General features: G+C 39.0%; 1 protein-coding gene across 1 annotated transcript in view; it reads left to right on the forward strand.

The window, feature by feature from the left end:
• Nucleotides 1-1,185: 1,185 nt before the first annotated feature.
• The window catches only part of SLC5A12 (solute carrier family 5 member 12), a 46,074-nt gene continuing 31,114 nt past the window's right edge, over nt 1,186-16,145 (forward strand). The window contains exons 1-4 of the mRNA XM_021685875.1: nt 1,186-1,524; nt 9,000-9,065; nt 10,401-10,452; nt 11,830-11,897. Coding sequence (XP_021541550.1) covers nt 1,186-1,524; nt 9,000-9,065; nt 10,401-10,452; nt 11,830-11,897 — 525 coding nt within the window. The remainder of the gene's footprint in view (nt 1,525-8,999; nt 9,066-10,400; nt 10,453-11,829; nt 11,898-16,145) is intronic.

Below are 16,145 nucleotides of genomic sequence, written 5' to 3' on the forward strand. Positions count from 1 at the left end.
GAGGAGACAGGAACTAGATTTCATGGAATAACCAGGCTTTGTAGAGTTAGGTCTCAGGGAAGGTCATTGAGAAAGAGGAGAAGTATGAACAATAGAGAACAATAGAGAAATTGTCCCCCAAAAGCTTAGTGGGGATACTTCAGGACAATTGATCCTCTAACAAGAGCAGAAACAGCAATCTATAACTGGATTTTCACCTTCCTTTTCTCATTTGTCCTAGTACTAACTCTGACTTAGCCTCCGAGTGCAAGTGTTGTAAATATCAAAATGAAGGAGAGACTGGGAGATAAAATAGAGGACTACAGATGGTTTATTAATTATTGGTGAATCCATTTTCTGAGTCGAGAGAGAATCAACTATTATGTTCAGGAGTGCTCTGCTCTAAACACCAATAATAGCCAATGGGTAGATATTAGTAACTTTCATTTTACAGATCAGAGAAAAGAGGGTAGATAGTTTGAGACACTTAAAGACTCTAATAACCAGTTAAGGTCTTTTTACCCCCATGTTCCAGTTGAAGCTCAGAAAGGTTAAATGATTTGCCAACAATTACACAGCTTGCTTACAACTGAGCCAACTTGAGCAAAGGTCTCTTGATTGGCAGTCCTTCGCTCTTTTCCTTCCACACCCACAGCCTCGGAAAATTACAGGTACCCCTCCCCCACCCTCCCTTATTCAGGTAAAAGACACCCCTGAGGGTGATGTTGCATATTGCAGATTCCATTTTACTAATTAAAAATGCTGAGATGGTCAACTTGTATCACTTCCATTTTTTCCTCAGTAATGTTTAACCTTAAATCAAAAAAATCTAGAAGATAAAAGAGCATGTTATCTGGCAAGTCCATTCCACCCCCATGGTTATTAATTTCAGAACACATCTGAATTCCTTCTCTGGCACATGCTTTAGTAGGGGAACAGACAGGTCCTGGCCGGGTCAGATTTCAAGTTCTCATCTGTTGGTACCAATACCACTACCAGATTCTTCTTTGTCGTCAACTTCTGAGGTCTTCCCCGAGTACAACTTGGTGTCTGAAGATCCACTGAAGTGCCTGTGGTCATCATTCTCTTCCCAAAATCACAGTCTCTTCTCTTGGCAAAACATCTACTGCCCTGAGCTTTGCTTTTGGAAACAACTTCTCCCTGAGATCTGGTTGAAAGCAACTTTCTGGTGCCATACTTCCCAGCATGGAGGCGAAGAGCTTCACAGTTTGGGATTATGTTGTATTTGCAGCCCTCTTTGTCATTTCCTCTGGAATTGGGGTGTTCTTTGCTATTAAGGAGAGGAAAAAGGCAACTTCAAGGGAGTTCCTGGTCGGGGGAAGGCAAATGAGCTTTGGCCCTGTAGCGTTGTCTCTCACAGCCAGCTTCATGTCAGCTGTCACTGTCCTGGGGGCCCCCTCTGAGGTGTACCGCTTTGGGGCATCCTTCGTGCTCTTCTTTATCGCGTATGCACTTGTCATCATCCTCACGTCAGAACTCTTTGTCCCCGTGTTCTACAGATCCGGCATCACCAGCACTTACGAGGTAAGACAACTCTTCTCTTTTTCTTCACTTTGGAAAAAGTTGCTATTTTCTCTCCACTTGGACATTTTTTCCCCCTCTCTCTAATAATATACTTTGTCTTAATAACACGGGCTAGTTGAGAAGCACATTTATTTTCGGGATGATGACGCTTCATGGTAAAAACACATTTCGTTCTGGGCGCCTGGGTGGCTCAGTCGTTAAGCATCTGCCTTCGGCTCAGTTCATGACCCCAGGGTCCTGGGATTGAGCCCCACATCGGGTTCCCTGCTCCGCGGGAAGCCTGCTTCTCCCTCTCCCACTCCCCCTGCTTGTGTTCCCTCTCTCGCTGTGTCTCTCTCTGTCAAATAAATAAATAAAATCTTAAAAAAAACCCCAAAAAACCACATTTCGTTGTTATTGGGAAAAGCTTATCTTTGGACACACAGAACAGTTTTTCTATCTGTAGAATGAAAATATGGAGCTAATCCCACAAGCGTATCTCAATGATTAAATGAGAACCTATTTGTAAACCCCTAATGCATTGTCTGACTTGTAAGAGAGTCTCAATGAAAGAGAGCGGAAGTTAATATTTGTATTATTCACATCAGTCTTCTGAAAAGCAAGCAGAACATACACTGTAAATATTATCATTTTCCAGATAAGAAAACTGAGACTGAGATAAATGGCTTAGTCATGATTGTATAGTAGATAAGACCTACTGAGAACCCATTTCGTCTTTATCCCTTTCCATCACATACTAGAGCTGAGTACTTTAATATTGGTTATTCCTATCAGTGGAGAAATGGTAATGTTTTTAAAAAATTAGAAAACATTTTAATGGGGGGGATTGCTAAATGATACATATATGGAGTTTATGTTGATGAAAACAAAATGAGGCATGATTTTGCAATACTTCTCAAGAAAAATAGCAGGTTAAAAACTGAATTTGCATGTCCAATATTTAAGCATGATCATAAATCAGTTTCTATGAGAAAGGTATTTATTTTCCTTATCCAACACCATCCCTACCAAGTCACAGCAGAGGACTCTTAACAGACCTCTTTTTTTTTTTTTTTAATTCTGTAAACTAAATGATTATAAAGGATTACTCTGGACTTCAAAAGCCACTTCGGCAAAGGAACACTTTAAAGAAGGTTTTAAAACTTGTGATTCTGCAGATAATCATAATCAAATATCCAACGTCAAACTCCCCTCCCTACCAAAAGTAGGTGACTGGAATTAGGTAATGCAACAGCTACTGTCTGGGACATAATTCAAGGGGAAACGGCTCAATTTATGGTTAGTCCTACAATATATATGCACATATCCTCGCTGCTCATTAGTGTACTTCTGAAAACATAAATATATCCTAGGTTTTTCCATTCAGCTATTAAGGTTAGACTCCCAGATGCATTGCTGGCATTTTAAAAAGAATTGCATCAGTAACTGCTAGAGCGAGGAAGACAGAGAGAGAAAGAGAAGAGTCAGAAAATGGGAGTTCGATTTCAAAGTCCACTGCTTAATAATAGGATGACTTTGTACAAGTTACTAAGCATTTATCAGCTCAGGTTTCGATGCAGAAAATAATACCTCCCTTCTTTTGTGGAAGTTTAGTTAAGTGTAAAAGAGCTTTTTAAATTATTAAAAAAAAATAAACTACCCAAATGTGGAAAATCATTTTTACAACTAATTCCATAATCCATTCGATACTCATTAAGCATCTTCTATGTTCTGGGAACACTCTAGACCCTGAAGATAAAGTATTAAACCAAACCCCTGCTGTCATGGAACTTACTTTATAGCAGAGAAGGTGATCGAGAAACATACCATGTAAGACAATCGTAACAGAAAAGTGTTTGCTCTTTGACTTTGTGCTGAATACTGCTCTAGCTACTTCACATGATTAAATCATTTGACCTTCAAATCACCTTCTTCGATAGGCTCTATTATTATCATCCCCATTTAACAGACTAGAAACATGAGGCACATAGAGTCAAGTAACTTGCCCAATGTCACACAGCTAACAAGTGGCCGTTTTTCAAACCTGAGCTGTCTAACTTTGGAGATGGCATGCTGAATCACAATGCTATCCTGCCCTACTAAATGCAATAGAGAAAAAGTAAATAAGATAAGGTAGAATGTAGTTCTGCTTCAGGTGGAGAATGCCAACAATTCATATGGGGTGGTTAGGTGAGACTTCAGGGATAATTGGGCATTTAATTGGGGGCCCGGATAAAGCAAGCAATTGCACCATAGGAGGGAAGAACATCCCAAGCTAAACTAACCACAGATGCGAAGGCCCTAAAAGGGGAATGTGATTAGCATGTTTGAAGGACGGCAAAGAAATCAGTGTGCTTGGAGAAGAGTGACCAAGGGGAGAAAGGCAAGAGATGATATCAAAGAGGTGGGGGGCCCCACTCGATGGAGTAGCAGTTCCAGTGGGTGTGGTGTCAGACACAGGGGGCTTTGAATATTTATAGGGTAATTTGGTTGTCAAAATAAGTGGGGGGCACTACTGGAGTTTAGTTAATGCCCTCATGTTCAAAACCTACTGCAAATAGAAATTAGTAGTACTTTGCTACATAAGAATGTTAACTTTTTTTTTTAAAGATTTTATTTATTTATTTGAGAGAGAGAGCATGAGCTGGGGGGTGGGGCAAAGGGAGAGGGAGAAGAAGACTCCATGCTAAGCAGGGAGCCCAACACATGAGCTTGATCCCAGGACCCTGGGATCATGACCTGAGCCGAAGGCAGCCGCTTAACCACCTGAGCCACCCAGGTACCCAATAATGTTAACTTTTTAAAATAAGTTATACACACACACTATAAATTAGTCTATTTCCCCCAAATTAAAATGGAATAAAAACATTGTCTTGAAGTTATTGAAACATTTACTGAGCAATCTATTCCAGATGTGCTATTCAATACCCAGTTCGTTGTAACTGGTTTTAGTAAAGCGGTTCAGTTACTGCATTAAACCAATTGCAAATATGTAACTGAGGAGATTTGAGACTGCCTTTTAATTATTAAGTTAATACAGTTATAGGAAATGTAAGGGTTTCATTGAATTTAATTTATAAAGTTTGTTGCCCTCTACATATTTTTTAATTTTTAGTACCCTAATAATAAGGACTTCAGATTGTGTAAAGTACTTAAGAGGCGATTTGGGGATTTCCTTTTGCTTTATAAGAATTGGCAGAAGGCACAAGGATTAAAAGCATGACCTCCTGACTATTTGGCTTTAAATGCCAACATGGCCACCCATCAGTGGCATGACTGGGAAAATTGCTTAACTTCTCTGTGCCTGATTTCCACATACGTGGAATAGTGATAATAAAAGCAATCGTCTCGGGCGCCTGGGTGGCTCAGTTGGTTAAGCGACTGCCTTCGGCTCAGGTCATGATCCTGGAGTCCCGGGATCGAGTCCCGCATCGGGCTCCCTGCTCAGCGGGGAGTCTGCTTCTCCCTCTGACCCTCCCCCCCTCATGCTCTCTCTCTCTCATTCTCTCTCTCTCAAATAAATAAATAAAATCTTTAAAAAAAAAAAAAAAAAAAAAAGCAATCGTCTCACCGGATGTCTGTGAGGAGTAACTGAGGTATTACATGCAAATACTTTTAACAGAACCTGACAAATGGTAAATGCCACATAAGAGTTTTATATTATTATTTATTATTATTGGTGGTGGTGTGGTTACTGTCCCCACATTTATACTACTTGAGCTCTATAGAGAAGCTTGAATGTATTATGTTTCTTTATTCATCCTCCATTCCCTATTACCCATTCCTAGATGTTCATTCCAGGGTCTTTTAAAGTACTAAGGACTGAAAGAAGTGGAGTTTATTTTCCTACCCCTTGAATCTGGGATGGCCTTGTGACTTGCTTTGACCAATAGAATGTGGCAGAAGGGATGTGTGAATTTAATTTAATTTAATTATGTTATGTTATATGAAATCAGTGAATCGTGGATCACTACATCAAAAACTAATGATGTATTGTATGGTGACTAACATAGCCAACTGATTTAAATGCTTTGATATACAGTGGGATTTCAAGACCAAGATGCGCCATCTGCACAAATTTATCACTAGCCTGTCCCATGTCAAAGCATGAAGGATCGTTCTTCCCCTCACGTTATAGATTAGGCTCAGCTCATTTGCAGTGTCATACAGCTTCATAATCTCCACTTGGATGGTTTGTCATTAGTTATTGCCTTCTTTCTCACAGCACACACTAATAAATCTAGTCTGTTCTTATTCACCCTTAGCACTCGTTTATAGGCTGGTGTCTGCCTGCTTTCTCATTTTCTTGGACTTCTTAAACTAAACAGCTTCTGATTTACTTAGTTCTCTTTAATCCAAATTTTTTCATTATAATAATGCACAGGCTACTGTTTTTAAATATCATCTTTTATGGTGGTTTCTAAACATTACAGATGACATACTGTGGGGGGTACGTTTCTTTCCTTTTATTTCTCCTTTAAATTATATTTGTGGTGTTGTAGTAATTTAAGCTTTCAGAAATTAGATGTGCATAAGATGTCATTATCGAATATTATTTCAGCACAGTAAATGATGCTACAAAATGTTTTATTTAAGATGGATATTCAGGGTCTGAGAAGGTTTGAGCCAATGTTATAAAGCCTTTAGGACATTGTAAGGATTGACTTCTACTCTCCATGAGGTGGGTCATGACAGTGTTTGGGCAGAGGAGTGACATGATGTGATTTGCATCTTGAGTGTTGCTCTAGCTGGATGTTGGCAATGAGTCTAGGGTTTTGACTGCTGTAGCAGGGGGTCTAGTTAGGAGGCTCCTGCTGTAGCCCAGACAAGAGCTGATGGTATTACAGTAGCTACAGAAGAGATGATGCAAGTGGCTCTATTTTGAGAGTGGGACGTGGGCACCAGGATTCTTGTATGAAGTAGATGTGGGGAGTGAGAGAAAGAGAGGAGTAAAGAATGGATCCATGTTATTTGAGTTTGAACCAACATGAAAGGTGGACTTACTATTCACCAAGATGGAAAAGAATGTGGCTCTATCAGGCCTGGGGTTTTGAAAATAATCAAATACAATGATGGGAAATGATATCTGTGCAATTTTTTCAAACGCAGGCATGAAGCATGCGACTCTGTGGTTGAACTTCCATTTTTACTCCTGACTGTAGTGATAGATAAATACATACGCAAGAGGACCATTGAGTGAGGGAGGGGGTAATTGAAAGGCTGGGTAAATACATTCTTTCAGGTGGATTATTACACAGTTGGAATTGTCTCTCTTGTTTCATGGATGAGAAACCAAAGGCTTAGGTCACAGTGAGCTAGCGGCAAAGCTCAAACTAAAATTCAGGGAGTCTTACTTCTGATCCACTTCTTTTATTTTTTTTCACATATCTTTTTCTCAGTACTGCCTCTCCAGTTGGACTGAATTGGCTGAATTTAGTGGAACTAAATTGAGATGTTAAAAACCCTTGACTTTGTGAAGATTCCTATAGCAGTTACCTCATTATCTTTCCATTTTTGGGGAATAATTTCCCCTTTGCTTTCCCAAACCTCAGGTGCCACCCAGCCCCAAAGCCAATACCAGATTATTCGGGGGCTTTGTTACAACATTTTGCCACTCCTGGTATCAATTTTTATATTACTTATGTATTGTTGTGTAACATATCACCCTCCCCGCCCCCCCAAAATTTCTTAGAACAGCAATTTTATTTGCTCAAAATTCTATGGGTCAGCAATTTGGTGTGGGCTCAGTAGGGTCCAGTAAAGAGGTTCTCCTCCTGGTCTCACAGTGGCCTTGTATATGACTGCCATCAGCTAATGCATTAGCTAGTGGCTGGTAGGTCTAGAGGAACTGAGATGAGACAACTTATTTATATCACACCTGGCCTCATCCTCCAGCAGGCTGTCTTGAGTTCTTTTATGTCATGGGGAAAAAAAGTTCCCATCAGCAGGACACAACTTTTTACACAAGCATTTTTAAAGTCATCACTTACATTATATTTGGTTTAAGTTGTGTTCCCCCAGAAGCAAACCCTGAGACAAGGATTTGAATGCAAGTCATTTTGGGGGAAGTATTTCATTTAACATTGGTAGGTAAGTGGCAATTAAAATATGGAAGGAAATGAAGCCAATAAAAAGTGTGTTTTTGAACAGATTACTACTGTGAGCAATTGATGTTCAGTCTCACTGGGGACCTCTGGAAGACATAGATCATGTCTCAGGGTTGTCCTTCCTGACCGGCAAAGAAGTCTGAATATTTTTTGTCTAACTCCCTTTGGTCACTGGCTTTCAGCCAATGATAACACCCCCAGGCGCTTCTAGTCCGCCCCATGCAAGGGCTGAAATAAAGCCCCTAAGCAAATGATCACAGGTGCATTTAGAAGCCATCAGCTTGTACTGGAATAGTGAGTGCCAGTAAGCTCAGGCATTGCACTCACAGTGACTATTACAGTCACTAAGATCCCACTACATTCTTGTGCTTGTACTTGGCATTATCATATACTATGTCACTGGAGCCTTATTAGCACCAATTTTAGAAAAGAAAGCCATTGTTTAGTGCATTAAATGAATCTCTCCAAAGGTGTCTCATTTGAACCTAAGCTGTCCTAACTGCAAAAGTTTTGCATCATTTTCCATCCTACGACATCTGAGACTTGACTCCTCACTGACTTCTTTACCTCTTTAAGAATATTTTCCTTATATCTGGTGCCCTCAGTCACACACCCCCTGGACTATCTCCTAACTCACAGTGTACTAAATCTATCGTCTGAAGAAGGAGGGTCTACGAATAAGATAGTTATTTTCTCAGGGTAAGGGTTGAGCAGGGCAAAGAAAACAAAAGTCTGAGAAGTACAAAGCATGTTGATTGAAAAACACACAGTAATTTTATGTGGAGAATTAATAATGGGAGGGCTAGTGGTGTGACTTAGGAAGAATATAGATCAGACAGTAGAGAATATCAAGTGTGGACTTTGTCAATGATAGAGAGTCATTGAAGATTTTAAGAAAAAGAGCAACATGATTAGAGCCTTGCTCTAGGAGAACCAATGTGGCAGATGTGTGGTTGATGGAATGGATGGGCAAGGATTGGAATTAGAGGGAGTCACCTGGGAAAGAGGGAATGTAAGTCTGGGCTAAACTGGGGGGAATGGGATATAAAAGGAAACAGTGGCTTCAGTATAGTCAGTAGGAAGATCCCTGGGTAGAAAGCTAGAGGATCTGGATTTTCATTCAAACAATAAAAATTTAAAAATAAAAAGCATTTATTTTCTCTATCATGAGAACCTTAAGCAAGAATTGAGCTTTAATAGAGCTCTGATATTTCTTTGACTTCAAACAATCCATATTTTTCTGGTTCTCTCAAGTATATAGAGCATAAAATCATATTATAAATCCAAAGCACTAAACATAAAGGAATACAAGAAAAAAGAACCTTCTTAGCAGCTCTTATGTAAATAACTCACTGACTCTTTGCTTGTCCTTCTCTCTGTTCTTTCTAGTACTTACAACTACGATTCAATAAACCAGTGCGCTATGCGGCCACTGTCATCTATATTGTGCAGACGGTAAGGGGGAAGGGCTGCTACAGATGTGGAAAGTGTGGGGTGACAAGATATGGGTTTGTTTACTCGGGGGGGAGGGTGGCAATGAATGCAACCAAGGGACAGGCCTAGCACTTTCTTCCAAGGATGGCACTTTCGGGATGTGTGATTACATTGAAAGTTACCCACATTGTACAGACCCTGTATATTCATCCAAATAATAAATAAAAAACAAATGTATATTATAAACCACAAAGGAAAAAAATAGCATTAAAAACACATTGCTTTGGATATGAAATGGTTCAGTAACTGGTTTTCACTAGTTAACTGCATTGAACCAGAAATGCCCATTTTGTTGAAAGTCATTTTAAGACAATACTCCCATCTCCCCTTTGGGATTCCTCTCCTGCTCCCTAGCTCTGGATGCCTTCATGCTGTCCCCCAGGGTCGCCTGTGGCACACTGTTGATATGCTTCCTGCAACTCACAATGTACTTTCTGCTGGAAAATAACCTTCTTCTCTTTCTTAATCAAAACTCCCACTCACTCACTGAAGGATTTAAGAGAGAGAAAAGGAGGAAAGCAGTGCTCCCTGACCTGCTCCTACACTTTTGCCTCCTAAAACCCTCACAGGAATCTCTAAATGGTGAAATCCCATTTAAAATAAAAATGAGACTGCACCATAGTGGCTGCAACCCTGGGAGTCCAAAGATGTACTCATGAAGTAGATCACCCGCGTTCGTCTTACCCTGCGCTGTACTGTCTCCATTTGAAAATCCGTATTTCAGCGGCGTGCTGAGATGAGGTTGAGTCATTGTGACATATGCATGGCGGCGGGGGGTGGGTAGAGAAAGGTTGAACCAAAACCTTACCTTGAAGCCTATCTTTGTTTCCTTCAGAAATACCCCATATTGGGCGCCTGGGTGTCTCAGTTGGTTAAGCAACTGCCTTCGGCTCAGGTCATGATCCTGGAGTCTTGGGATCGAGTCCCGCATTGGGCTCCCTGCTCAGCGGGGAGTCTGCTTCTCCCTCTGACCTTCCCCCCTCTCATGCTCTCTCTCTCTCATTCTCTCTCTCAAATAAATAAATAAAATCTTTAAAAAAAAAAGAAATACCCCATATCTGGCCATGAAGTCTCAAAATTCACAGCAGTCTTAAAAGTCCAATGCTCTTCCTCCATCAAATGCTTTGCACACTAATGACAGTAATCAATGATTTCAAGATTAGAGCGGTTGCCAATGACATGTTTAGTGACATGATGAGGGAAATACCCCTCTAAGGTCAATAAGGAAACTTTGAGGCAGCTTTCCCTTCCGTGTCACTTTTCACACTGTTCACTTGACTCTTGCTTCCCCACCAGATTCTCTACACAGGAGTCGTGGTGTATGCACCTGCGCTAGCGCTCAATCAAGGTGAGTCACTGATACTCCCTTGGATACTCTTCATCTTTTGTATGCTTACATTCTCACCTTGAGAAATATATATCCATCTTGTTGGGGAGACATTCCTGTGGTTAGGGGGCTCTAATTACTGTAGTCATCACGATAGAGAGCTCCAAAAATCAAACATTGAAAATAGTGCTGGGTGTAGTATGTAACTGATGAATCATTAAATTCCACCCCTGAAAATAATAATATACTATATGTTAACTAACTTGAATTTAAATAAAATCTAAAAAAAAAAGAGAGAGAGAGAAAAGAAGGTAAATAATTAATTACTTGATTTGCCCACAAGGTTTCAAACACCCAGTTTGATTGTCATTTGGTTGTTTGTTTGTTCTGTTTTTCTGAAATGATGGCAGTTTTGGTATTGCATACACACAACCACTAAAGACGTTTATAACGTATGATCCTGTCTCAGGGGTTTCATGAAATCGATAATCTGAATACAGGAGTAAAAGGTACTCATAGGAATTATTTTAAAACTTATAGACATTGGGGAGGGTATGTACTATGGTGAGCGCTGTGAATTATGTAAGACTGTTGAATCACAGACCTGTACCTCTGAAACAAATAATACATTATATGTTAAAAAAAAAAGAGAGAGAAGAAGATAGCAGGAGGGGAAGAATGAAGAGGGGGAAATTGGAGGGGGAGACGAACTATGAGAGACTATGGACTCTAAGAAACAAACTGAGGGTTCTAGAGGGGAGGGGGGTGGGGGCATGGGTTCGCCTGGTGATGGGTATTAAAGAGGGCACGTTCTGCATGGAGCACTGGGTGTTATACACAAACAATGAATCATGGAACACTACATCAAAAACTAATGATGTAATGTATGGTGATTAACATAACATAATAATAAAAAAAAACTTATACTTGACCTTTTTGAGGGAATGGAATCCTAGAAACAAGAGTTAAAAAAAGATTAAAATAAATTTCATAATAATACCTATAATATTAGAAGTCTTCAATATTCAATTTAATCATGCTCTGCACTTATATTGAGACACATTTATTCAGGGCTGATGTTTAGGTGGTTTCAAAGTACTCAGACTAACTTTGTTAAGAAAAAGCAAACAAACAGTTGGTGCAAAGACCAGAAGCTACAGAATTTTAGGAGGAAAGATTTGGCTTTTAACATTACCTAAAAATTATAGACTGAGTTGAAGTATAACACTGTAATAAAACAATCTTTATCAGAGGTGAATGTAATAAGAGAAAATTTTAATTTGATTTCCATTTGCCCACAAAGAACACTGACAAAAATATTGTGACTTTTTTCTCATAAACCTTGATCTTCTACTTTTCTCAGAGAAACTTCTTTCAATATTTTTTCTTCTTTTCTAGTGACTGGGTTTGATCTCTGGGGCTCTGTGTTTGCAACAGGAATTGTTTGCACATTCTACTGTACCCTGGTATGTATCTAACTGTGAAAAAGTATTTAGCACCATCTCCTAATATGGGATAAGGGCAAACCTCCAACAACAGGGCATCTAATTATAGCAGAAATTGCTATTCCAAAATTAAAGAGAAATTTGCTGGCTTCTCTGTCACAGTTTCCTGAGGAAGGTGCTGTTCTTTTATTTAAAATTCTTTCAGTGCCATTAGCAGAATTGGGTTCTGGGCTCATTTGAGAAAGCCATGGCAAAGAAAATATTTCATGGAAGAAATCCCTTCTTGCTAAGAGGATAAGTGACCATGTGCAACTGCCAAGAAAACAATGTGCCTGTTAACAGTAATTATGAACCCTAGATAGCATACACTTCATTGTCTAGTGATTGAGAAATGCACAATGCATATATGAATGATCAAGGATGGCTGGTATTTTGTAAACTTGAGGATTCCACAGCTTGTTGTTTTTTCTTATTTATGGATAAGCTTGGATTACAGTACCATTTGGCTTAACACATGCTCAGTTTTTCATCAAGGAATCTGGGTGGTATTGGCAACGTACTTATGTAATTGTTAAAATCTGTTTAGTTCAACAAACATTCATTGAGCACCTATTATTTATCATGCTTTGCAATGGGAATCTTTATTCTTCTGAATCCTTGGCATCCATAGACAGAGGCTGTAAGTAACCAGTTAAAAATATGGCACTGGTTTCCAGAAAGCTGGATTTTCTTTCTTCCTCTATAGAGGAAAACAAAGTAATCCTATATTATCATCGAGCAGACCATCCAGATATTTTGGTATTGTGTGCATATCAGATACTCTTTGAACATAGATCATGAAATATACAATTTAAAAATGTCCTTTTCATACACACAATTCCCACCATTTCTTTTGCACTACAGAGTTTTGTCTTTTTTTTTTTTTCTGTTCCATTCTCACTACCATAGCTCTATTCCAGACACACGTCTCTTACCTAGGTTAAAAATAGCTCCTGCTCCTTATATGTCTGGCCATATGTGACAGATTAGTTGCTCCAAAGCATCTATCCATACAAGGATGACTAGACACATTGCCAGGGACACTGAAGGCAGCCTTCTTAGCAACAATAATGGAAGGCAGAAACAGTGAAATAATATCTTCAAAGCACTGATGGAAAACAACTGTCAACCTAAAATTGTGTATTCAGCAATACTAACTTTTAGGAACTGTCAAGAACCAAGAGAATTTACCACTAATCTATCTTTCCCTGAGAAAAACCTAGAGGAAGTACTTTGGGAAGAAAGAAAATGATCCAGTTTTGGATAGAAGAAGTAATGATAAGAAAATAAAAGAGTAAACATTTAGTAAGTCTAGTCAAACAATTTTTGGTGCTCGATAATAAAAAAATAATTTTATAGTATAGTATAGTATAACATACATATCTAATTATATTTTATAATTTATAATATAATATACTACTGCTACTTCTACTTATTATTATTATATGTAATTTTGGGATTAAGAAAAAGAATAACCCTCATTTGGACAACAATAGCATGTAAATCAAGAAGACAGTAATCAGAGTTGACAATTTTATCATCTTTGAATTGTTGAGGATTAAGATATTCTTTAAATTTAGACTCTAACTTAAAAATCTGTAGCAAAATTTCAAGGGGACCCATTTAAATAAAATGTCAAAGTGGAAAAAGGGAATTAAAACAAGACAAAACAAAACCTCAAGTGATTTAAGCAAGAGAAGAGGATAAAAATAGAGAAGGCACAAACAGAAACAAAAAGTAATGTTAGAAACAAGTCTGGATATTGTCATAATCGCAATAAGCTAAAATGAACTAAATTTGCTACCTCTTAATTGGTTTCAGTGCTTCTCTCCACTCTGCGTGCTTCTGGAAGATTAATCTTAATCACCTATTACTTCATGCCACTTAACTGACCCAATTCTCTTCTCACTTCCTATTGTTCCCAGGATAAAGTATAAGCCTCTTAGCCTAGTGTTGGAAATCTTTTATGATGTGAGTCAATCAGCCCATCTAATCCCTTAAAGCACCTCTGTCCCATCTTTTCTCTCTCTAGCCAGGCTACAGGCTTTTGGATCCCACTCCAGTGGTGGCTTATTTGTCCAACACGTGTTGCTCATGCTGCAGTTTCTTTAACATCCTGAGGATGGTTGGGTATCTAAGATAAACGGTGGAAGAGATTAAAACAATAAGTGATTCCTGCCATTCAGGGGCTTGCAATCTAGTGAAGTAAACATTAGATTTCAAACAACACAGACTGATTAAATACATCAGTGACACTGCTCTATCAGGGTTATAGGTCAGTGTGTGTGTTTTGCGGGGGGTGTCTCACAGTATGAAGAAGTTATAGAGTCAGAGAAATTTTCATGGTGACTATAATCTGTCCTTTTTTTTTTTGAAGATTTTATTTATTTATTTGACACAGAGAGACAAAGCTAGAGAAGGAACACAAGCAGGGGGAGTGGGAGAGGGAGAAGCAGGTTTCCCGCTGAACAGAGAGCCCAACACGGGGCTCCATCCCAAGACCCTGGGATCATGACCTGAGCTGCAGGCAGACGCTTAACAACTGAGCCACCCAGAGGCCCCTATAATCTGTCTTTTGATGTACATTTGATAAAGTGGTTTGTTCTCTTACCTCATGTCTAGCTGAAGTTCAAAAATATGCATAAGGCTTTTGCATATTTTTGCATAACCAATAGCAAGTAGCTGCTGAAAACTGAGCTCTGTGATATTTGGTCTTCATATCACTAAAATCTGATGTTGTGACTTGGGTTTAGAAGGCTTAATGTCTTTAGAGAAAATCACAATACTATTACTTGGGAGGTAGGAGGTAAATATTGATTATTCCTCAAGTCAGGATGTGAACACAATATACAAATACAATGCCTCAGGCAGGGACTTTAATGTCTATTTATCAAATTGCATTCTAATTACAAAAGAAATGGTGGGACAACCCCAACGTCTTCTTTCTTCTCAAGATAAAGATGATACCTGTCATCTTTTCGCAGAAGTTCTTGACACTCTGGAGGAGTAACTGGGGATGACAATTCTATTTTTCAATGTTAAAAATACCACATCCTTCCATTCTCATAGTGCTTATTCATTTTCAAAGCATTTTTTTATATCACTTTGTTTAATCTTTCCCAATTTGCTCATTCCACCTCACTGTGATCCTCAGGGATTCTATACCTGGATTATTCCAGGAGCCTCTTTCTCACCTCCTTTCCTCTTGCCCACGTGTTCTCAACTAGAATTGTACTTTAGAATTCCTGTCGGAGCTTTCAGAAAAATATTTAAGACTGGATCCCAACCCAGACTTCAATTTATTCAGAATCCTTGGGTGCTAGGACATTGGCGTTTGTTTGTTTTCAAATTCCCCAAAGGATTCTACAGAGGATCCAGTTTTGATAACCAGCACACTAACCTCTTCCCTCATCACTCTGTCCTGAGTTCTGCTGTGAGATTTATCCTCCGCAAAGTCTGCTTTGCCCACCTCACTCTTTGACCATTGTCTAGCTCTTAAAACTCCTTTCTCCATGAATGTCTGGAATCTATCATTCTTTCCTAGTTCTTTTCTTTTTTCTCAGCATTCTAGCATCTCAGTTCCCCCAAATTTATTTACTGCAACTAAATTTACGAAAAAAAAAAAACCCTCATGTTTGTATAAGCCAGACCCAGATGATTATCCTTAATTTCCCCACTTCCTCATCATCTGTATTCAATTATTCACAAGTTGTGTTGATTTGACCTCCCAGTTATCTTTCAAGTCCATCCATTTCTTTCCATCTCTACCCTGCTGCAAACTGCTTCAAACCTCTGTCCTCTTGGGCACAGACTACTGAAATCAACTCTGAGTGTATCTCTCACTCCTTCTTTTCCTTGGTCCAGAAATCTGTTATCCACACAACCACCCCTGAAACCAATATGAAGCAAACAAATAAAATCTCTCATCATGTAAATCTCTTTAATGCTTTCTCATTGCTCTTAAGAAATCATTTAAGTAGCCTTGCCAAAACCCATGTGTTCTGGCCTCTAGCAAATTCAGCAACCTCCCTTTGGGCATTCTGTATATGCCTCAATCTATATATTCTAGCATTCTTTCATTTCTCCAGGCAGCCATGCATCTCCATCTTTCACATATGTGGTTCCCCTCTCTTGTCCTCTGTACCAGGTAAATTCCTACTCGTTCTTCATAACATAGATCGAGAAAGAAAGAAAGAAAGAAAGAAAGAAAGAAAGAAAGAAAGAAAGAAA

Source organism: Neomonachus schauinslandi, chromosome 11 (assembly GCF_002201575.2).
Source record: "Neomonachus schauinslandi chromosome 11, ASM220157v2, whole genome shotgun sequence".
NCBI lineage: Eukaryota > Metazoa > Chordata > Mammalia > Carnivora > Phocidae > Neomonachus > Neomonachus schauinslandi.